At 51.3% G+C, this 24452-nt stretch overlaps 1 protein-coding gene across 1 annotated transcript in view; it reads right to left on the bottom strand.

Annotated features, from left to right (window-relative positions):
* Positions 1-24452, bottom strand: part of HYDIN (HYDIN axonemal central pair apparatus protein) — a 99034-nt gene that overhangs the window by 42883 nt on the left and 31699 nt on the right. Inside the window, exons 9-28 of the mRNA XM_044270701.1 lie at positions 18172-18355; positions 17577-17676; positions 17372-17490; positions 16825-17048; positions 16053-16120; positions 15737-15972; positions 12819-12919; positions 12610-12745; positions 12320-12484; positions 10407-10559; positions 7851-8089; positions 6366-6606; positions 6135-6278; positions 5913-6053; positions 4923-5230; positions 4733-4816; positions 4558-4636; positions 4405-4473; positions 2703-2912; positions 2068-2205 (exon numbers count right to left, since the gene is read on the bottom strand). Of these exons, the coding sequence (XP_044126636.1) occupies positions 2068-2205; positions 2703-2912; positions 4405-4473; positions 4558-4636; positions 4733-4816; positions 4923-5230; positions 5913-6053; positions 6135-6278; positions 6366-6606; positions 7851-8089; positions 10407-10559; positions 12320-12484; positions 12610-12745; positions 12819-12919; positions 15737-15972; positions 16053-16120; positions 16825-17048; positions 17372-17490; positions 17577-17676; positions 18172-18355 (3139 nt within the window). The remainder of the gene's footprint in view (positions 1-2067; positions 2206-2702; positions 2913-4404; positions 4474-4557; positions 4637-4732; positions 4817-4922; positions 5231-5912; positions 6054-6134; positions 6279-6365; positions 6607-7850; positions 8090-10406; positions 10560-12319; positions 12485-12609; positions 12746-12818; positions 12920-15736; positions 15973-16052; positions 16121-16824; positions 17049-17371; positions 17491-17576; positions 17677-18171; positions 18356-24452) is intronic.

The following is a 24452-nucleotide window of genomic DNA, read 5'->3' as shown; positions in this document are numbered from 1 at the left end:
CACAGCCATACATACATAGATGACAGAGACACGCACACAGCCATACATACATAGACAGAGACACGCACACAGCCATACATACATAGACAGAGACACGCACACAGCCATACATACATAGATGACAGAGACACGCACACAGCCATACATACATAGATGACAGAGACACGCACACAGCCATACATACATAGATGACAGAGACACGCACACAGCCATACATACATAGATGACAGAGGCACGCACACAGCCATACATACATAGATGACACAGACACGCACACAGCCATACATACATAGATGACAGAGACACGCACACAGCCATACATACATAGACAGAGACGTGCACACAGCCATACATACATAGACAGAGACACGCACACAGCCATACATACATAGATGACAGAGACACGCACACAGCCATACATACATAGACAGAGACACGCACACAGCCATACATACATAGATGACAGAGACACGCACACAGCCATACATACATAGATGACAGAGACACGCACACAGCCATACATACATAGATGACAGAGACACGCACACAGCCATACATACATAGACAGAGACACGCACACAGCCATACATACATAGACAGAGACACGCACACAGCCATACATACATAGATGACAGAGACACGCACACAGCCATACATACATAGACAGAGACACGCACACAGCCATACATACATAGACAGAGACACGCACACAGCCATACATACATAGATGACAGAGACACGCACACAGCCATACATACATAGATGACAGAGACACGCACACAGCCATACATACATAGATGACAGAGACACGCACACAGCCATACATACATAGATGACAGAGGCACGCACACAGCCATACATACATAGATGACACAGACACGCACACAGCCATACATACATAGATGACAGAGACACGCACACAGCCATACATACATAGACAGAGACGTGCACACAGCCATACATACATAGACAGAGACACGCACACAGCCATACATACATAGATGACAGAGACACGCACACAGCCATACATACATAGACAGAGACACGCACACAGCCATACATACATAGATGACAGAGACACGCACACAGCCATACATACATAGATGACAGAGACACGCACACAGCCATACATACATAGATGACAGAGACACGCACACAGCCATACATACATAGACAGAGACACGCACACAGCCATACATACATAGATGACAGAGACACGCACACAGCCATACATACATAGACAGAGACACGCACACAGCCATACATACATAGACAGAGACACGCACACAGCCATACATACATAGACAGAGACACGCACACAGCCATACATACATAGACAGACACGCACACAGCCATACATACATAGATGACAGAGACACGCACACAGCCATACATACATAGACAGAGACGTGCACACAGCCATACATACATAGACAGAGACACGCACACAGCCATACATACATAGATGACAGAGACACGCACACAGCCATACATACATAGACAGAGACACGCACAAAGCCATACATACATAGATGACAGAGACACGCACACAGCCATACATACATAGATGACAGAGACACGCACACAGCCATACATACATAGATGACAGAGACACGCACACAGCCATACATACATAGATGACAGAGACACGCACACAGCCATACATACATAGACAGACACGCACACAGCCATACATACATAGATGACAGAGACACGCACACAGCCATACATACATAGATGACAGAGACACGCACACAGCCATACATAGATGACAGAGACACGCACACAGCCATACATACATAGACAGAGACACGCACACAGCCATACATACATAGATGACAGAGACACGCACACAGCCATACATACATAGATGACAGAGACACGCACACAGCCATACATGCACATATTCATACACACACACAGTAGTCTCCCTGTGACCCGTCAGCTGTAGTAACAATCCTGTCCACCAGGAGGCAGCGCCTGTCTCCACATCTTTCCTGGATTATTACACGCAGATGTGCGCAGCCGCCTCGCCCCCTGCAGTACGGTGTCATGTTGTGCACTCACACTGGGCGGCTGGACGCGGGGCTCCCCGGGGCACGGACACGGCTGCACCTCAGGCCTCTGGTTCAGCACGGTAAATGGGAAGCTGACCTTCCCCGTGTTCCTCAGGACAATCTGTGTGTCAGTCACTTGGTCAAACATCTGTAAAGAGAAACACATGGACCAGACCACGCGTGGAAACCATCAGCAGCACATCCATGTCTCCTGACGTCAGCACATACATGTCTCCTGACGTCAGCACATACATGTCTCCTGACGTCAGCACATCCATGTCTCCTGACGTCAGCACATCCATGTCTCCTGACGTCAGCACATCCATGTCTCCTGACGTCAGCACATACATGTCTCCTGACGTCAGCACATCCATGTCTCCTGACGTCACCACATCCATGTCTCCTGACGTCACCACATCCATGTCTCCTGACGTCAGCACATACATGTCTCCTGACGTCAGCACATCCATGTCTCCTGACGTCAGCACATACATGTCTCCTGACGTCAGCACATCCATGTCTCCTGACGTCAGCACATACATGTCTCCTGACGTCAGCACATCCATGTCTCCTGACGTCAGCACATACGTGCATCTCACGATCAGAACATATATGTATTCCAAATAAGCACGCGCTCCATGTTACCTGGACTCCAAGGTCGATCTCTTTTGCACTGAGACTGTAGCAGACAAGAGAAGCCTCACCATGCAGGCGGACCTCATACATGGGGCCCCCCAAAACCTCACACACAGCTCGGGCCCCAGCGCTGATGTCGGAGTGTCCATAAAAAGTGAAAGAAACCACCTGACTCTCACCCGGCTGTAGAGTCCCAAACTGGGGCAGAATATCAAAGACCTGAAAGAGATTATATAGACAGTGATGGGGATTATTAATTTTATGGACAATGATGGGGATTATTACAGTCGTTATATAGATAGTGATGGGGATTATTATAGTCGTTATATAGACAATGATAGGAATTATTACAGTCATAGTGATGGGGATTATTACAGTCATTAGACAGTGATGGGGATTATTATAGTCGTTATATAGACAATGATAGGGATTATTACAGTCGTTATATAGACAGTGATGGGGATTATTACAGTCATAGTGATGGGGATTATTACAGTCATTATATAGACAGTGATGGGGATTATTACAGTCATTATATAGACAGTGATGGGGATTATTACAGTCGTTATATAGATAGTGATGGGGATTATTACAGTCATTATATAGACCGTGATGGGGATTATTACAGTCATTATATAGACAGTGATGGGGATTATTACAGTCGTTATATATACAGTGATGGGGATTATTACAGTCGTTATATAGACAGTGATGGGGATTATTACAGTCATTATATAGACAGTGATGGGGATTATTACAGTCGTTATATATACAGTGATGGGGATTATTACAGTCGTTATATAGACAGTGATGGGGATTATTACAGTCATTATATAGACAGTGATGGGGATTATTACAGTCATTATATAGACAGTGATGAAGATTATTACAGTCATTATATAGACAGTGATGGGGATTATTACAGTCGTTATATAGATAATGATGGGGATTATTACAGTCGTTATATAGATAGTGATGGGGATTATTACAGTCATTATATAGACAGTGATGGGGATTATTACAGTCGTTATATATACAGTGATGGGGATTATTACAGTCATTATATAGACAGTGATGGGGATTATTACAGTCATTATATATACAGTGATGGGGATTATTACAGTCATTATATAGACAGTGATGGGGATTATTACAGTCATTATATATACAGTGATGGGGATTATTACAGTCATTATATAGACAGTGATGGGGATTATTACAGTCATTATATAGACAGTGATGGGGATTATTACAGTCGTTATATAGATAGTGATGGGGATTATTACAGTCATTATATAGACAGTGATGGGGATTATTACAGTCATTATATAGACAGTGATGGGGATTATTACAGTCGTTATATAGATAATGATGGGGATTATTACAGTCGTTATATAGATAGTGATGGGGATTATTACAGTCATTATATAGACAGTGATGGGGATTATTACAGTCATTATATAGATCATGATGGGGATTATTACAGTCATTATATAGACAGTGATGGGGATTATTACAGTCATTATATAGACAGTGATGGGGATTATTACAGCCGTTATATAGGTATAGAGATTATTATATAATACTGATATCTACATGTATTGGTATTTCTACACGTCACACATGCTCTTCTGCATATGGGGAGATTTGCACCCACTAGGATGCAGTGTAGTAACCTCAGGCCGGACTGGCACGCCATAGCCCTGCTTACCTCCTCCACGCCTGTATTCATATGTTCCTCTGCCACAATCGCACCATCTCCAGTGCCAGGATTCATAGTCTGAAAACAGCAGAAACCAGGTGAGTAGAGAGAAGCATGTGTGAGCCCAGGAGCGGGCACTAATGTCATGTAACAGGACTCTACCTTTGGCTGGGCGTCCAGGGACTGGGAAAAGGTAACTATACTGGTGACATCCCCTCCTGATTTGTGTGGTTCTTCTTGCCTGTGGATAAAAGGAGGCACAGAGAGAGGTTTTGAGGACTTTATTGACCACTATGCATTGAGAAGCTGACAGTGGACTACATGGAGCGATTTCCACCTGTCACTTGAATCAGAGCCTTCTTCCGAGATTCCAGGAGCCTCTTGAGGACTGTGTAGTGGATTCTGCAATCTGTCGCAGAGCCTGCAGGGTAATGCATACAGCACCAATCACTTGATGTTCCAGGAGGGACCCAGTAAAAATAATACTACGCCTCCAGGATTTATGGAGATGTGCCTAGGTGCCTCACCTGATCTCACCCTCCTTCACAAAGGCCCAGCGGTACTGTACGGGCAGCGGGCTGCAGTTGGTCACCTCCAGCTCTCGGGTGCTCTCTGTGTCATTGAGTATGCAGCCAAAGTGGATTTGGTTATAAGGAAAGTGAAGGTTTGGGAAATGCACCTCAGCCTGCAGAGCGATGTAGTCTGTATGAGGGTGCTCGGCATAGCAGATGGACAGAACCTCCTCCAGGACTCGGCTCTGGAGATCATCAATGAAAGTCGGATCAAACTTGATGGTCAGCTCCACTTCTTCACCAGTGTCAAGGCGCAGGGGATTCTGGAAGGGAAATGGAGGATAACATACTGTGGGGCAAAGCGGCCACAAATCCACCAGAACTGGTCCTGCTCATGTTGTGCCAGGCACAAACCTTACATCTATAGCAGGCATGCTCAACCTGCGGCCCTCCAGCTGTTGCAAAACTACAACTCCCAGCATGCCCGAACAGCCTACAGCAGGGCATACTGGGAGTTGTAGTTTTACAACAGCTGGAGGGCCGCAGGCTGAGCATGCCTGATCTATAGTATACATCTATCACACCGCAGTGACCGCTCAATTACGGAGCTGCAGCACTCGCCCAACCGCCATGCACAAACCTTACATCTATAGTATAGGTCAGTGATGGGAAAACTGCGGCCCTCCAGCTGTTGCATAACTACAAATCCCAGCATGCCCTGCTGTAGGCTGATAGCTGTAGGCAGACTGGGCATACTGGGAGTTGTAGTTTTACAACAGCTGGAGAGCCGCAGTTTGCCCATCCCTGGTACAGTGACCGCTCAATTACGGAGCTGCAGCACTCGCCCAACCGCCATGCACAACGCTGTCCATTGGTGCTGTGCACACTGCCACTGAGCGCAAAACCTATGAAACCCGGTCTAGACCGACAGTGAAACATGCTGAAGAAACTAAAAAACTGTGCGAACAATAAAAGCACAGGCGTGAAGACATGTTCTGGTACTACCTGCTCATCCTCCTCCTGGACAGTATCACCGCGGCAGAGAGAGAATGGAGGCTTCAGGGACAGGAGGATGGTCAGAGGCAGCGAAGAAATGTTTTTCAGTGTCACGGACTCAAATTTCTCCATCAGCTGTTCTTCTGGTTGCTGGAAAAGACACAAGCAGTGAAAGATGTGAGTGAGGGCCTGGACATGATGGAGGCCATGCTGCTCACTGCGGTCCATCACCTTCTCCACATAGAAGTGCAGACTCTGCTTGGACAGGTGAAGGACAGGAGCAATGAATTCACAAATGACATCGACCATCAGGATCCTTTCCTTGCCAGACTGCTTTCCTATGATGGCCTGTCCCAGGAGACGCTCCTTCACCATCTGCAATACAGAGACACATGGAGGATGACCGTGGGTCTCCTGGCCCACCGTACGCCAGTATCTCACATATCTCCAGTCCATTGATACCTTTGGTGTGGTCGAGGACCCCTCCAACACAACAGCAATGCTCTGTCCGGGATTCAACTCCATGCGTGACGGAAGGAGTCTAAACACGGGGCCCTGTGGCTCAGGCTGAGGGGCCCCCGCTTTAAGGCTAGGAAGTTGCTGATGTTTGCGGAACTGAGGGAATCCTTCGGTCATCCAGTAGAGCTGGTGCGTGCGACGGCCGCGATTTGTCATAGTGAAATGATAGCGACAGGGATCAGCACTGCAGGGAGATATAAGATTTATTACATGAGCAGCTCGGCACACGTTACACGTCACGCTACAGCGCCTTGTTCTTCAACATGTGTCCAGCAGGACAATCTGACACAAGTGCATTGAGGGAAGCCTGGACTCCGCAGTGTTTCCCAACCAGTGTGCCTCCAGCTGTTGCAAAACTACAACTCCCAGCATGCCCGCACAGCCAAAGGCTGTCCAGGCATGCTGGGAGTTGTAGTTTTGCAACAGCTGGAGGCCCACTGGTTGGGAAACACTGGCCTAGAGCACAGCAACCTAATAGTAATAATGAAGAAAGCCGTGTACTGAGAGCAATGTCTCCCGAATCCATTACATGTCAAATCGGCTATGAAATGGGAGTCTGGTGCGTGGTGGGGGCCGGACGCGGATCTCGGGGTGAGCCATGATCTGCTCAGCGATGCAGAAAAGCGAACGGGGTCACACTACTCTTGGGTTACACGCTCCCCGGCTGCTTGAGTTACTGCCAGGGCTCAGATGGAGTTACTGTGGTGTTATCTTCCATTGCTGCCTATTATGCTCTGCAGGGTGCACAACAAAGACCATGACAATGCGCAGCAGCCGGAGACGAGTCCCATTAACTGCCACCGTGCCAGCCATGCCTGCCAGTCTCTCCTTCTGCCCAGCAGCGGAACCCAGGTGCAGTAAGGGTCGGGTTAATGGCATCATTGTGTTTCATCTACTAAAGCTCTGATCAGACACAAAGAGCCGCTGTCATTGAAACCCCCCAAACAATAGAACTGGAGGAGAAAATAGGAAACTGAACCAGCATCGCTGTCAGAGGCGGACCCCCACCACAAACTCATCTCTCCGCAAAGTTTCCACTGACACTAGACACTTCTGAGAAGTCTACGGCTCTGAAGACCTACCGACGTTATGCTCATGTGGGCGCCATGTCTGTGCCCAACCTGGAGGGATGACAACGCAGTGCAGAGGTACGCGCCATCCAGGACAGATGACAGGCACAACATACAACATGGCAGCAGTGGAAAAGAATGGCTCAGTCGAGTGATGGGACATAGTACATGTCCGCAATATTCCCACATAATTACCGCAGATTTAGGGGACGCCCTGCAGCCCCGGGGGAATACTCCCGCCATCTATGTCACCTACATTGAATTGTTTACTGGGATTCTATGAGATGACGGTTGGCCTGGTCCGAAAAGCTTTCCTGATAGGACATTCACTAATACAGAGGACAGACTGATCACCCACCTGAAATGGGCGCCAAGATTCAGCACCGGCGCAAATGTCTTGTCAGTGACTATGGTGGTTCCAGTGCCAGTAGCATGAACTGGGATGAGATAGGTGTTGCTGTTAGTAATAACCAGCTGGACTGTGTCTCTGAAGGTCAGCGTATCATCTAGATGGGCCACAAGTGTCAGGTGGACTTCTCCTTCTGGGGGAACCTGACCACAGCCAGGGTCTACCCGCCACAGCGACCGCTTCCGCATCTGTGACAGAAGAGAGACAGAAAATAAGCACATATGATAACATGGGGAGATATCTGCATAGTGAGGGGCCCCTGGATGATAGGAGGAGTGGAGGGGCCCCTGGATGATAGGAGGAGTGGAGGGGCCCCCTGGGCACGCAGGTCATGGTGATCACTGCATGGTACTGGAGAGTGAACAGACTGGGAGGCTGATACGGAATGTGGTGTCATGGGAGTCAAGATACAGGATGGTAAAAAATACAGGACGGGAAGTGAGATGAGGTTTTAAGGTACAGGATGGGGGTGATGAGGATTTGAGGAGCAGGATGGGGGTGAAGACACAGTAGTACAGATTATGGGTGATTAGAAATTTGAATTACAAAATGGAGGTGATCTGGTCATAGACTAGGGCTACATAGCACCGTGTCGCAGAAAAGTCACCCTTTTTTTTTTTTTATAATGATATGGTCAATGGTGTGGCACTGCAGCATACCGCGACATGACAGTCACAAAACATCCATCCAAGGTGGATTTCTGTGCGGCTGTTGTGTCGCAGTCATAGCATGTCGCAGTGCAACACCATTGACTATCATTACAATAAATGTCGCGCGATAAATTGCAGTGTAGTTGTACTGGGGAGGATTTGAGGTGCAGGATGGGGGTGATGAGGATTTGAGGCGCAGGATGGGGGTGATGAGGATTTGAGGTGCAGGATGGGGGTGATGAGGATTTGAGGTGCAGGATGGGGGTGATGGGTATTTGAGGCACAGGATGGGGGTGATGGGTATTTGAGGCACAGGATGGGGGTGATGAGTATTTGAGGCACAGGATGGGGGTGATGAGTATTTGAGGTGCAGGATGGGGGTAATGAGGATTTAATGCACAGGATGGGGGTGATGAGGATTTGAGGTGCAGGATGGGTGTGATGAGGATTTGAGGTGCAGGATGGGGGTGATGAGGATTTGAGGTGCAGGATGGGGGTGATGAGTATTTGAGGTGCAGGATGAGGGTGATGAGGATTTGAGGTGCAGGATGGGGGTGATGAGGATTTGAGGCGCAGGATGGGGGTGATGAGGATTTGAGGCGCAGGATGGGGGTGATGTGGGTTTGAGGTGCAGGATGGGGGTGATGAGTATTTGATGCACAGGATGGGGGTGATGAGGATTTGAGGTGCAGGATGGGTGTGATGAGGATTTGAGGTGCAGGATGGGGGTGATGAGGATTTGAGGTGCAGGATGGGGGTGATGAGGATTTGAGGTGCAGGATGGGGGTGATGAGGATTTGAGGTGCAGGATGGGGGTGATGAGGATTTGAGGTGCAGGATGGGGGTGATGAGGATTTGAGGTGCAGGATGGGGGTGATGAGTATTTGAGGTGCAGGATGGGGGTGATGAGTATTTGAGGCGCAGGATTGGGGTGATGAGGATTTGAGGCGCAGGATGGGGGTGATGAGGATTTGAGGTGCAGGATGGGGGTGATGAGGATTTGAGGTGCAGGATGGGTGTGATGAGGATTTGAGGTGCAGAATGGGGGTGATGAGGATTTGAGGCGCAGGATGGGGGTGATGAGGATTTGAGGAGCAGGATGGGGGTGATGAGGATTTGAGGCGCAGGATGGGGGTGATGAGGATTTGAGGCGCAGGATGGGGGTGATGAGTATTTGAGGCGCAGGATGGGGGTGATGAGGATTTGAGGCGCAGGATGGGGGTGATGAGGATTTGAGGTGCAGGATGGGGGTGATGAGGATTTGAGGTGCAGGATGGGGGTGATGAGTATTTGAGGTGCAGGATGGGGGTGATGAGTATTTGAGGTGCAGGATGGGGGTGATGAGTATTTGAGGCGCAGGATGGGGGTGATGAGGATTTGAGGTGCAGGATGGGGGTGATGAGGATTTGAGGTGCAGGATGGGGGTGATGAGGATTTGAGGTGCAGAATGGGGGTGATGAGGATTTGAGGTGCAGGATGGGGGTGATGAGGATTTGAGGTGCAGGATGGGGGTGATGAGGATTTGAGGTGCAGGATGGGGGTGATGAGGATTTGAGGTGCAGGATGGGGGTGATGAGGATTTGAGGTGCAGGATGGCGGTGACTGGATTTTATGACAAGAGGCATTTTGGATAATAGCACAGGCGGTGTGCGGGGCGCTGGAGTTGATGATTGTGAGTTGGAGACTATTCATTAATGTGGTGATAATTAGCACTCGTCAGGGCGGCGCTCGGTGTCATGGCTGGCTGGTAATTATCAGTCTCCATAGGAACTCAGAAGAGAATCATCATCCATCAATAAGGATCACCACCTGGAGCCGCTCGCACCCCGTATGTCAGGGTCATGTCGGCACTCACCATGCTGGCCTGGAAGGGCGCTGGGATCAGGGACTGGTTGCACAGACGGATTGTTCTTGAGACATCAGTAAGGACTGGGATATCTCCAAAATCCACCTCACTAGGATCAACATGGACGACGGGCCCCTCCCCAATGCACTGCAGGCGAAGCTCCTACCAAAGACAAACACTTGGTTGTTGTATAGAACGAGATGGACGTGCACCCGGATATCTCCTCTATATGAAGGGGATATCATAGAAAGCATTGGAACTTGTGTGGTCCTCACTGCTTACTCTCAGCACTGGGCCTTGTGTGGTCCTCATTGCTTACACCCAGTCCAGTACCCTCTGTGATCCTAACTGCTTACCCCAGCACTGGACCTTGTGTGGTCCTCACTGCTCACCCCAGCACTGGGCCTTATGTGATCCTCACTGCTTACCCTCAGCCTGGTGTCAGGGCAAGTGAGCCGGCTAATTGTTGGCTGAGAGGACATTCCTTGCTGCGGGTAAGAAGTGAGGACCACACAAGGCCCAGTGCAGCTGGAAAGCAGTGAGGACCACACAAGGCCCAGTGCTGAGAGTAAGCAGTGAGGACCACACAAGGCCCAGTGCTGAGAGTAAGCAGTGAGGACCACACAAGGCCCAGTGCTGAGAGTAAGCAGTGAGGACCACACAAGGCCCAGTGCTGAGAGTAAGCAGTGAGGACCACACAAGGCCCAGTGCTGAGAGTAAGCAGTGAGGACCACACAAGGTCCAGTGCTGGAGGTAAGCAGTGAGGACCACACAAGGTCCAGTGCTGGAGGTAAGCAGTGAGGACCACACAAGGCCCAGTGCTGGGGGTAAGCAGTTAAGACCACACAAGAAACAGTGCTGGGGATAAGCAGTGAGGACCACACAAGGTCCAGAGCTGGGTGTAAGCGGTGAGGACCACAGTGGGCCTCACTGCTTATCCCCAGCACTGCGTTTTGTGTGGTCCTCACAGCTTACCCCCAGCACTGGGGCTTGTGTGGTCCTCACTGCTTACCTCCAGCACTGGACCTTGTGTGGTCCTCACTGCTTACCTTCAGCACTGGACCTTGTGTGGTCCTCACTGCTTACCTCCAGCACTGGACCTTGTGTGGTCCTCACTGCTTACCTCCAGCACTGGACCTTGTGTGGTCCTCACTGCTTACGCTCAGCACTGGGCCTTGTGTGGTCCTCACTGCTTACCTCCAGCACTGGGCCTTGTGTGGTCCTCACTGCTTACTCTCAGCACTGGACCTTGTGTGGTCCTCACTGCGCACCTCCAGCACTGGACCTTGTGTGGTCCTCACTGCTTACTCTCAGCACTGGACCTTGTGTGGTCCTCACTGCTTACCTCCAGCACTGGACCTTGTGTGGTCCTCACTGCTTACCTCCAGCACTGGACCTTGTGTGGTCCTCACTGCTTACTCTCAGCACTGGACCTTGTGTGGTCCTCACTGCTTACCTCCAGCACTGGACCTTGTGTGGTCCTCACTGCTTACCTCCAGCACTGGACCTTGTGTGGTCCTCACTGCTTACTCTCAGCACTGGACCTTGTGTGGTCCTCACTGCTTACCTCCAGCACTGGACCTTGTGTGGTCCTCACTGCTTACCTCCAGCACTGGACCTTGTGTGGTCCTCACTGCTTACCTCCAGCACTGGGCCTTGTGTGGTCCTCACTGCTTTCCAGCTGCACTGGGCCTTGTGTGCTCCTCACTGCTTACCCGCAGCAAGGAATGTCCTCTCAGCCAACAATTAGCCTGCTCACTTGCCCGGACACCAGGCTTCATATGAAGGACTGGAGAGGCTCCCCGGGAATAAAAACATAGGGTTCCATTATGGAAACAAGGCTGGGAATCACTGGCTTATGGTAGGAGCCCAGGGACCCTGTTGTATTGGTCGCTGACAGTGATAGCGGGGGTGCTCCTTACCATTGGGGGTTGGGTGCTTCCATACACAGCAAAGTGAGCCTTTGCACTCAGCTCCCCGGTCCTCTGGGCTCTCAGTACTATAGGCACGTCCACGCTGCTATGTGCTTCAATTATTCCGCGGGATTTTGGGCTGTTATACAGGATATTAGTGGAAGAATCTGGCTCCTGCAAAACATGGAAGCATGCACTGTCCATTACAACACAACACCAGGAGTACATACTGCTGGCCCCCATGTGCTTGCACTGTTGTTTCTGCTCTCCCCTTATATAAAAGGAGGGTAATGACGTACCTGTGGCAGGAAAACGTAACACCCCTGGAGGCTGCTGGGATTGTGCAGGGTCACAGTGCGCTCATATGGGAACTGCAGGAAGCACCGGTTATATGTGACGGCCATGTTCTCCACAAACAATGGTGGCACCACACACCTGAGGCACGTGAGAAAAGGTCAGCACCAACAGAAGCTGCAGACATGGTGCATGGGTACAGTGACCACCTTACCTGGCAGTTATTGGTAAAGCCAAAACCTCCTCTCCGATGCCGTCAATGTCCACCACCAATGCCAGCTCGTACTTCTTCAAGCTGTTGAAGCACAGGGTCACCTAGGAACAGGAAGCATCATACTGAGCTGGTGCTGGGGTGCGGAGGGGGAAGGGAGGCTGGAAATCCCATCCACTATCATAAATAGAGGAGAGAGCAGCTGGGGGACGGGGGCTGGAAATCCCATCCACTATCATACATAAAGGAGAGAGCAGCCAGCGGAGACAATGAAAATCCAATCCACTATCATATATGGAGGAAAGAGCAGCCAGGGGAAGCTGCACTATCATATATAGAGGAGAGAGAAACCGGGGGAGGGGCTGGAAATCCCATCCACTATCATATACGGAGGACAGAGCAGCTGGGGGGGGGGGGCTGGAATCACATCCACTATCATACATAAAGGAGAGAGCAGCCAGCGGAGACAATGAAAATCCAATCCACTATCATATATGGAGGAAAGAGCAACTGGGTGAGGGGCTGAAAATCAAATCCACTATCATATACGGAGGAGAGAGCAGCCGGGGGGGCTGGAAATCACATCCACTATCATACATAAAGGAGAGAGCAGCCAGCGGAGACAATGAAATTCAAATCCACGATCATATATGGAGGAAAGAGCAGCCAGGGGAAGCTGCACTATCATATATAGAGGAGAGAGCAACCGTGGGAGGGGCTGAAAATCAAATTCACTATCATATACGGAGGACAGAGCAGCTGGGGGGGGGGGGGCTGGAATCACATCCACTATCATACATAAAGGAGAGAGCAGCCAGCGGAGACAATGAAAATCCAATCCACTATCATATACATAGGAGAGAGCAGCTGGGGGGGCTGGAAATCATATCCACTATCATATATAGAAAAGAGAGCAGCTGGAAGGGGGTGGAGGTGGAAGTCATATTCAACATCATATATAAAGGAGAGAGCAGCCGGGGGGGTCGGTTGGAAATTATATGCACTATCATACGTAGAGGAGAGAGCAGCCGGGGAGGAAGGGGGGTGGAAATCATATTCACTACCATATAAGATCGTGTATGATTAATTTATCGTGACGCCCGCACTGGGTCACCTGACTCAGCAGCAGGCACACAGCGCCAGGGGCCCTGGCATGACTGCAGAGAGACATAATGCAAGTAATGAGCCAGGTAGCGGGCAGCAGCTGTCCACACGTGTTCTGCAGGGAGGCTGTCGGTGCTCCACCATGTGCCTCCCCAGCTGCCCGCTGTCATTGCACCTCACACACTTCCTCAGTAGCTTCCCAGTCATAGCGGCAGCCTTACTACCAGCTGCACCCACATAATGACGAGGTCCCCCCTGAAGCAAGATGAATCGCACACAGCACTGAGATAACCAGCTGCCGAAAGTGTCCACAGGTTACACAGCCACTGCTCTCCATCCACAATACAATGGCATGTGACAAAGGGCCGGAGAAGATGGAGGGTGAGGGGCTCTCTCTTATGTTTATAGGAGACTCTGGGTAGCTGGGCCACGTGGAGCACGTATTGGTGCATATACTCCACGCATCAGACGGTGAAATACAGATAGAGTACAATGAGACAACCTGAGCAGCAGATATGTCTGCAGAGAATCATGCGTGTATCATGTTCCCTGTGTCAGTGGTATGTGCGGTGCTCTTATCATGGCCTCCGTGTCAGTGGTATGTGCGGTGCTCTTATCATGGCCTCCGTGTCAGTGGTATGTGCGGTGCTCTTATCACATCCTCCGTGTCAGTGGTATGTGGGGTGCTATTATCACATCCTCCGTGTCAGTGGTATGTGGGGTGCTATTATCACATCCTCCGTGTCAGTGGTATGTGGGGTGCTATTATCACATCCTCCGTGTCAGTGGTATGTGCGGTGCTATTATCATGGCCTCTATGTCAGTGGTATGTGCGGTGCTATTATCACATCCTCCGTGTCAGTGGTATGTGCGGTGCTATTATCACATCCTCCGTGTCAGTGGTATGTGGGGTGCTATTATCACATCCTCTGTGTCAGTGGTATGTGGGGTGCTATTATCACATTCTCCGTGTCAGTGGTATGTGGGGTGCTATTATCACATCCTCCGTGTCAGTGGTATGTGTGGTGCTATTATCATGGCCTCCGTGTCAGTGGTATGTGCGGTGCTATTATCACATCCTCCGTGTCAGTGGTATGTGGGGTGCTATTATCACATCCTCCGTGTCAGTGGTATGTGGGGTGCTATTATCACATCCTCCGTGTCAGTGGTATGTGCGGTGCTATTATCACATCCTCCGTGTCAGTGGTATGTGGGGTGCTATTATCACATCCTCCGTGTCAGTGGTATGTGGGGTGCTATTATCACATCCTCCGTGTCAGTGGTATGTGCGGTGCTATTATCATGGCCTCTATGTCAGTGGTATGTGCGGTGCTATTATCACATCCTCCGTGTCAGTGGTATGTGCGATGCTATTATCACATCCTCCGTGTCAGTGGTATGTGCGGTGCTCTTATCACATCCTCCGTGTCAGTGGTATGTGGGGTGCTATTATCACATCCTCCGTGTCAGTGGTATGTGCGGTGCTCTTATCACATCCTCCGTGTCAGTGGTATGTGCGATGCTATTATCACATCCTCCGTGTCAGTGGTATGTGGGGTGCTATTATCACATCCTCCGTGTCAGTGGTATGTGCGGTGCTATTATCACATCCTCCGTGTCAGTGGTATGTGCGGTGCTATTATCACATCCTCCGTGTCAGTGGTATGTGGGGTGCTATTATCACATCCTCCGTGTCAGTGGTATGTGCGGTGCTATTATCATGGCCTCCGTGTCAGTGGTATGTGCGGTGCTATTATCATGGCCTCCGTGTCAGTGGTATGTGCGGTGGCGCTCACCGTGTATGTCTTGTACGCTACCTCTATGTCCAGGAGGCCCTGAGAGCGGATGGTTCCTCTGGAGGGTGTGATGGTGAATTCACGAGGTCTCCAGCCTCCATTCTGCTGTCTTCTCCATGATGCCACCCTGGCTTCTGTGATGTAAGTGTGACTGGTGACGCTGGGGTCCCCACCGCCATCTCCAGGGACCCGTAGGCTGAAACTCATTGGGACCAGAGAGGTGTTACTGAGTGAACACAAGAGAGTTTGTGGGAATCCTGGAAAAGAAGCATTTCATGAGAAATCCTCATCTCTCAGGTGTCCGCCCCATCTACAGATGTGGAGAGGGCACACTCACCAAAGGACACGTCCCCAAAGTGTAAGGCCGGCACGCTGAAGTGGAAGGTGGGTCCGATGATGCAGCCCCTGCAGAGAAACCACACAGCTGAGACAGTGCTCCTAACACATCTTCTGGGGCCCCATCTTGCTTAACCAACTAATTTATCAGGGGCCCCATCTGACGGTCACATCGACTTACCAGGGCCCCTATTCTTACTTTACTGTTAGCGTTACATCATCAGGGGCCCCTATTCTTACCTTACTGTTAGTGTAACATCATCAGGGGCCCCTATTCTTACTTTACTGTTAGCGTTACATCATCAGGGGCCCCTATTCTTACCTTACTGTTAGTGTAACTTCATCAGGGGCCCTTATTCTTACCTTACTGTTAGTGTAACATCATCAGGGGCCCCTATTCTTACCTTACTGTTAGCATTACATCATCAGGGGCCCCTATTCTTACCTTACTGTTAGTGTAACATCATCAGGGGCCCCTATTCTTACCTTACTGTTAGTATAACATCATCAGGGGCCCCTATTCTTACCTTACAGTTAGTGTAACATCATCAGGGGCCCCTATTCTTACCTTACTGTTAGTATAACATCATCAGGGGCCCCTATTCTTACCTTACTGTTAGTATAACATCATCAGGGGCCCCTATTCTTACCTTACTGTTAGTATAACATCATCAGGGGCCCCTATTCTTACCTTACTGTTAGTATAACATCATCAGGGGCCCCTATTCTTACCTTACTGTTAGTGTAACATCATCAGGGGCCCCTATTCTTACCTTACTGTTAGTGTAACATCATCAGGGGCCCCATCCACAGTGAAGTGGAAATCCTCAGTGAACTCTCCCAGGACGCTGCAGCACAGACAGATCTGGACGGCCTGGTGCCCACCAGGTAGGATGATCCCCTCACTAGGAGAGAAGGTGAAGCAGGACGCCAGGGCCGAGGTGGGAGGCGCCAGGCTGAAGATCCCATCGATGGCACCCTGGTTTGTCAGGATGACCTGTTAAAACAATTAGTGGGGTTCATCCTGGGTGACACCAGACATAAAATACACTGGTTGGGGTCATCAATATGGAGGTTCTCATTTGCATGTGTCGGCTATTAAAAGAGAAGAAAGCCCCAGTGAGCCGGTGGAGAACCCGGAAGCAGCCGGGGGGACCCCCAGGACCAGTGCAGAGGACCTTGTGTATTATCACCAGTGCCCTCACGTGCGTCACCAGCTACACATATCCTGGCTGGAGGGAGGACTGGACAGGAACCAAGATGGGGCGGGTGCTGCACTGGAGATTGAGAGCGCAGACACATGTAGGGGGAAGCACTGACCTCATAGTTGTGTGTGGACCCCACAAACACCTTCCCGATGTCCAACTCATTAAAGTTGAAACAAAGTTTGGGCCCAAGACCCTCTCCTCGAATCCGCAGGGGCAATCTTGTTTCTCGACCTGCAAGAAAGACATGAGCTTAACTCTCTGCGTCCGCTCAATATAACTGACCGTATAGATGCGGAGCGCCCCCATAAATCAGTTACCTGTGATATCACAGTAGACGGTCCGCTGGTATACCTGGGCGGCCTGGGGTTTGAAGAGCACGGTGACCTGCACAGAAGAGTTAGGCCAGACGTCCCCCTCCTGCCAGACAAAGGACAGCATGAAATCCAATGGTCTACAGCTTTAGTTCTTCACAGTATGAAACATCTCTGCTTGCTGTCAGTGACTGGGAGTATTCTAACATTCTACAACCATTCATTTCCATAAAACCTCCTGAGATAAAGGGGCTCAGATCTGCCCCCCAGGGTTCATGAAGGCGAGGAGGAGGCCAGGCCATACTACATACAGAGCGTATAGCGCAGCCAGGCGTGTCCTCAGTAATGAGCCCGCAGGTCACGTTTCACAGCCCCGTACTGTAAGACGTGAAGGAGATAATGAGGGAAATTTACTAAGACCACGATTTCATACATCAGTCCTAATCCAAAGCCACTGCGGTAAGACGTGTCAAATCTGCTTAGATTAGTGCTAGAATTCACGCCAATCTCTGGTGCAAATAACAGCAGATATGTCGGAGGGTCCGTCGCCTGCCCCCTGCTGCCTGTGAATAAATGGTTGAATACAGTTCTGCGCACTCACCACCGGCTCCAGCTGAAACACTGGGTCTGTGAATAACATGGAGTCGCTCTCGGCAACTCTTCGGCGGTTGTGAAAGGTTCGGCTGAGGAGGGAAAGGCGCTCCCGGAGACTGTGATCGGCCTTACATTCATCCAAGAAGCGGTCGGTCTCCTCCTCTTCATCAATGAGAAGATCGGAGCAGAATCTGGAGATTAGAGGTACGATGAGAGTAGAGAAGAGAACACCCCAAATGTATCCGCAGCCCCATGTGAACAGGACACCCCGAATGTAACTGCAGCCATTTGTGTACAGGAGAGGACACCCCGAATGTATCCGCAGCCCCATGTGTACAGGAGAGGACACCCCGAATGTATCTGCAGCCCCTTGTACAGAAGAGGACACCCCGGATGTATCTGCAGCCCTATGTGTACAGAAGACAACACCCCAAATGTAACCGCAGCCCCTTGTGTACAGGAGAGGACACCCCGAATGTAACTGCAGCCCCATGTGTAAAGGAGAGGACACCCCGAATGTAACCGCAGCCCCTTGTACAGAAGAGGACACCCCGGATGTATCTGCAGCTCTATGTGTACAGAAGACAACACCCCAAATGTAACCGCAGCCCCTTGTGTACAGGAGAGGACACCCCGAATGTAACCGCAGCCCCTTGTGTAAAGGAGAGGACACCCCGAATGTAACCGCAGCCCCTTGTGTACAGAAGAGGACACCCTAAATGTGTCCACCACTGTCTTTCTCATGACAATCTGTGAGTCCAGCAGTGGTATATGAACCCGCACCTCACCCGGAAGCAGAATTAAGGTTCACTGCAGCACGAATAATAGCATCCAAATGAATGTAAATTATGAAATAGTCATAATGAGCCCAAAAAGCCGGTCTGACAGGAAGTGACCAGAAGAGCGCGGGTGAACGAGACCAAACCTAAACCTAAAAACAGTGAGGAGAGAGAACGCGGTCAGTTCCCATGTGGCCAGGTCACTAGGAAACCGGCCAGACACACTGGTTGGAGGCGGTGGCTGGAGGTGCTGGGCAGAGACGGTGGTCGTAGGTGGTGATTGGAGGTGCTGTGTGGAGGCACAGGCCAGATGTGCTGGTCAGTGGCGGTGGATAGAGGTGCTGGTCAGAGATAATGATCGAAGGCATGGTTGGAGACCAGGCACTGTGTGGAGGCAGTGGCTGGAGGTGGTGATCGGAGGTACTGGGCAGAGGCGGTGATCGGAGGTGCTGGTGGAGGCACAGGCCATATGTGCTGGGCAGAAGCAGTGAAAAGAGGCGCTGGGCAGAGGCAGTGGTTGAGGCACTCCTCGGAGACGGTGATTGGAGGTGCTGGGCGGAGACCATGGCCAGAGGTGCTGGACGGGTGCAGTAGCCGGAGGTACAGGCCGGATGTGCTGGTCAAAGGCCGGGGTCAGAGGCAGTGGTCGCAGGCACTGGGTAAAGGTGGTGGTTGCAGGCGCTGGGCAGAGGTGGTGGTTGCAGGAACTGGGCAGAGGTGGTGGTTGCAGGCGCTGGGCAGAGGTGGTGGTTGCAGGCGCTGGGCAGAGGTGGTGGTTGCAGGTGCTAGGCAGAGGTGGTGGTTGCAGGCACTGGGCAGAGGTGGTGGTTGCAGGCGCTGGGCAGAGGTGGTGGTTGCAGGTGCTGGGCAGAGGTGGTGGTTGCAGGAACTGGGCAGAGGTGGTGGTTGCAGGAACTGGGCAGAGGTGGTGGTTGCAGGCGCTGGGCAGAGGTGGTGGTTGCAGGCACTGGGCAAAGGTGGTGGTTGCAGGCGCTGGGCAGAGGTGGTGGTTGCAGGAACTGGGCAGAGGTGGTGGTTGCAGGCGCTGGGCAGAGGTGGTGGTTGCAGGCACTGGGCAGAGGTGGTGGTTGCAGGTGCTAGGCAGAGGTGGTGGTTGCAGGCACTGGGCAGAGGTGGTGGTTGCAGGTGCTGGGCAGAGGTGGTGGTTGCAGGCACTGGACAGAGGTGGTGGTTGCAGGTGCTGGGCAGAGGTGGTGGTTGCAGGCACTGGACAGAGGTGGTGGTTGCAGGTGCTAGGCAGAGGTGGTGGTTGCAGGTGCTAGGCAGAGGTGGTGGCTGCAGGCGCTGGGCAGAGGTGGTGGTTGCAGGTGCTGGGCAGAGGTGGTGGTTGCAGGTGCTGGGCAGAGGTGGTGGTTGCAGGCACTGGACAGAGGTGGTGGTTGCAGGTGCTGGGCAGAGGTGGTGGTTGCAGGTGCTGGGCAGAGGTGGTGGTTGCAGGCACTGGACAGAGGTGGTGGTTGCAGGTGCTAGGCAGAGGTGGTGGTTGCAGGTGCTAGGCAGAGGTGGTGGCTGCAGGCGCTGGGCAGAGGTGGTGGTTGCAGGTGCTGGGCAGAGGTGGTGGTTGCAGGTGCTGGGCAGAGGTGGTGGTTGCAGGCACTGGACAGAGGTGGTGGTTGCAGGTGCTGGGCAGAGGTGGTGGTTGCAGGTGCTGGGCAGAGGTGGTGGTTGCAGGCACTGGACAGAGGTGGTGGTTGCAGGTGCTAGGCAGAGGTGGTGGTTGCAGGTGCTAGGCAGAGGTGGTGGCTGCAGGCGCTGGGCAGAGGTGGTGGTTGCAGGTGCTGGGCAGAGGCGGTGGTTGCAGGTGCTGGGCAGAGGCGGTGGTTGCAGGCGCTGGGCAGAGGCGGTGGTTGCAGGCGCTGGGCAGAGGCGGTGGTTGCAGGCGCTGGGCAGAGGCGGTGGTTGCAGGCGCTGGGCAGAGGCGGTGGTTGCAGGCGCTGGGCAGAGGCGGTGGTTGCAGGCGCTGGGCAGAGGCGGTGGTTGCAGGCGCTGGGCAGAGGCGGTGGTTGCAGGTGCTGGGCAGAGGCGGTGGTTGCAGGTGCTGGGCAGAGGCGGTGGTTGCAGGTGCTGGGCAGAGGTGGTGGTTGCAGGTGCTGGGCAGAGGTGGTGGTTGCAGGCGCTGGGCAGAGGCGGTGGTCATAGGCATCACTGCTGGCCTATGAGATATCACTTTTTGCTAGGGCTGTAAGGGGTGGTAGACGAGCTGAATGAAGGTGACATATGGATGCGTGTGCGCTGTGGGCCTATTAAATAACTCCATGGGCTAGTGTGCATATACCTGCTGGCCCCATGAGAACGGGGACGGGCAGTCAATAACACGAGGTGTAACAATGCCAATATGCCATATATTACAGTGCTGGACACTGGATCGCTTTTGCTGGTTACAAATATAACATAAAAATGTGAACAGACCCTGAAAGATCTGACAACAGAAGCTTGCTGACGGCTGCACAGAATGAAGGCATTTGAATGAAGGCGCCAAAGTTGCTCCACAATTCTGGTATAAAGTTGTGTCTGGAGGTAAGTCAGCCAATGGTTGTAGAGAGCCGGACAGACGCGTCGGCACCGCATAGCCAGGGCCCCTGTGGTAAACGAGCCATCTCCAGGATCAGTAAATCACGTCCTGGTCATTCTGCATATCTCTGCTTGCTGTCAGTGACGGCAGGACAGAGCGGCTACGCGAGGACACGGGCGCTGACTCTTAGGTAAAATGCTTTCTTCAGCACGAGATCGCTCATCTCTGGTTAATGTCATTAATAATTGAGGGGAGCGGAGAGGTCTCTCAGCTGTGGCCCCCGGGGTAAGCACTGCCCCAGTTGTAGAGTCGGCTTTAACCCTTCCACCTCCGGGAGGATTACTATTTGCCCCGTTAATGAGGCAGCGCTCTGTAGACATTACTGTCAGAGGCGCTGCATCCAGATGTTAAATATTAAATGACACAAGAGCAATTAGCGCCGGAGTGCCACTTCTGATTACAGCCGCGCAGGGCGCCCACCTCTCCGCACCGCTTTCACTCTCATGTAGTCGGTGGCGTGTTGTCATCTTATATAAGTCATACAGACATGTAGTGCTGCACACTGGCAGCGCCACTGACCAAACGACAGCCCACACAGAGATTAACCCCTGCCGCACCGGACAGGGATGAAGATCTGCGGATGTACCGCAGCTCTGCAACCAGGTGCCACATAAGGCTGGGGGGCTGCTCATGTGTCCCCCCACACACACAATACGCAACAGTTCCAGCATCGGACCCCCACGTGGTACCATGCTGTGACATGCTGGAATGATGATGACAATGGGGGTGCACTCCATGCTTGAAGATCATTCATACACACATTACATACAGCCGTGTCTATACATGCCCATATGTGTACCAGTAAGTACCTGTGTGTCAGCGCAGTGTGTACCAGTGTATACCTGTCTGTTAGCGCAGTGTGTACCAGTGTATACCTGTGTGTCAGCGCAGTGTAGATCAGTGTGCACCTGTGTGTCAGTGCACTGTATATCAGTGTGTACCTGTGTGTCAGCGCAGTGTATATCAGTGTGTACCTGTGTGTCAGCGCAGTGTATATCAGTGTGCACCTGTGTGTCAGTGCAGTGTATATCGTGTGTCAGTGCAGTGTATATCAGTGTGTACCTGTGTCAGTGCAGTGTATATCGGTGTGTACCTGTGTGTCAGCGCAGTGTATATCAGTGTGTACCTGTGTGTCAGCGCAGTGTATATCAGTGTGCACCTGTGTGTCAGCGCAGTGTATATCGTGTGTCAGTGCAGTGTATATCAGTGTGTACCTGTGTCAGTGCAGTGTATATCGGTGTGTACCTGTGTGTCAGTGCAGTGTATATCAGTGTGTACCTGTGTGTCAGCGCAGTGTATATCAGTGTGCACCTGTGTGTCAGTGCAGTGTATATCAGTGTGCACCTGTGTGTCAGTGCAGTGTATATCAGTGTGTACCTGTGTGTCAGTGCAGTGTATATCAGTGTGTACCTGTGTGTCAGTGCAGTGTATATTAGTGTGCACCTGTGTGTCAGCGCAGTGTATATCAGTGTGCACCTGTGTGTCAGTGCAGTGTATATCAGTGTGTACCTGTGTGTCAGTGCAGTGTATATCAGTGTGTACCTGTGTCAGTGCAGTGTATATCAGTGTATACCTGTGTGTCAGCGCAGTGTATATCAGTGTATACCTGTGTGTCAGCGCAGTGTATATCAGTGTGTACCTGTGTCAGCGCAGTGTATATCAGTGTGCACCTGTGTCAGTGCAGTGTATATCAGAGTGCACCTGTGTGTCAGTGCAGTGTATATCAGTGTGTACCAGTGTGTACCTGTCTGTCAGCGCAGTGTGTACCAGTGTGTACCTGTGTGTCAGCGCAGTGTATATCAGTGTATACCTGTGTGTCAGCGCAGTGTATATCAGTGTGTACCTGTGTGTCAGCGCAGTGTATATCAGTGTGTACCTGTGTGTCAGCGCAGTGTATATCAGTGTATACCTGTGTGTCAGTGCAGTGTATATCAGTGTGTACCTGTGTGTCAGCGCAGTGTATATCAGTGTGTACCTGTGTGTCAGCGCAGTGTATATCAGTGTGTACCTGTGTCAGTGCAGTGTATATCAGTGTGCACCTGTTTGTCAGTGCAGTGTATACCTGTGTCAGTGCAGTGTATATCAGTGTGTACCTGTGTGTCAGCGCAGTGTATATCAGTGTGCACCTGTGTGTCAGCGCAGTGTATATCAGTGTGTACCTGTGTGTCAGCGCAGTGTATATCAGTGTGCACCTGTTTGTCAGTGCAGTGTATACCTGTGTCAGTGCAGTGTATATCAGTGTGTACCTGTGTGTCAGCGCAGTGTATATCAGTGTGTACCTGTGTGTCAGCGCAGTGTATATCAGTGTGCACCTGTTTGTCAGTGCAGTGTATACCTGTGTCAGTGCAGTGTATATCAGTGTGTACCTGTGTGTCAGTGCAGTGTATATCAGTGTGCACCTGTGTGTCAGTGCAGTGTATATCAGTGTGTACCTGTGTGTCAGTGCAGTGTATATCAGTGTGCACCTGTGTGTCAGTGCAGTGTATATCGGTGTGTACCTGTGTGTCAGCGCAGTGTAGATCAGTGTGCACCTGTGTGTCAGTGCACTGTATATCAGTGTGTACCTGTGTGTCAGCGCAGTGTATATCAGTGTGCACCTGTGTGTCAGTGCAGTGTATATCAGTGTGCACCTGTGTGTCAGCGCAGTGTATATCGTGTGTCAGTGCAGTGTATATCAGTGTGTACCTGTGTCAGTGCAGTGTATATCGGTGTGTACCTGTGTGTCAGTGCAGTGTATATCAGTGTGTACCTGTGTGTCAGCGCAGTGTATATCAGTGTGCACCTGTGTGTCAGTGCAGTGTATATCAGTGTGCACCTGTGTGTCAGTGCAGTGTATATCAGTGTGTACCTGTGTGTCAGTGCAGTGTATATCAGTGTGTACCTGTGTGTCAGTGCAGTGTATATTAGTGTGCACCT

The sequence above is a fragment of the Bufo gargarizans genome, chromosome 10 (genome assembly GCF_014858855.1).
Source record: "Bufo gargarizans isolate SCDJY-AF-19 chromosome 10, ASM1485885v1, whole genome shotgun sequence".
NCBI lineage: Eukaryota > Metazoa > Chordata > Amphibia > Anura > Bufonidae > Bufo > Bufo gargarizans.
Note: the sequence above shows the minus strand (reverse complement) of the source record. Positions and strands in the feature narration are given on the sequence as shown.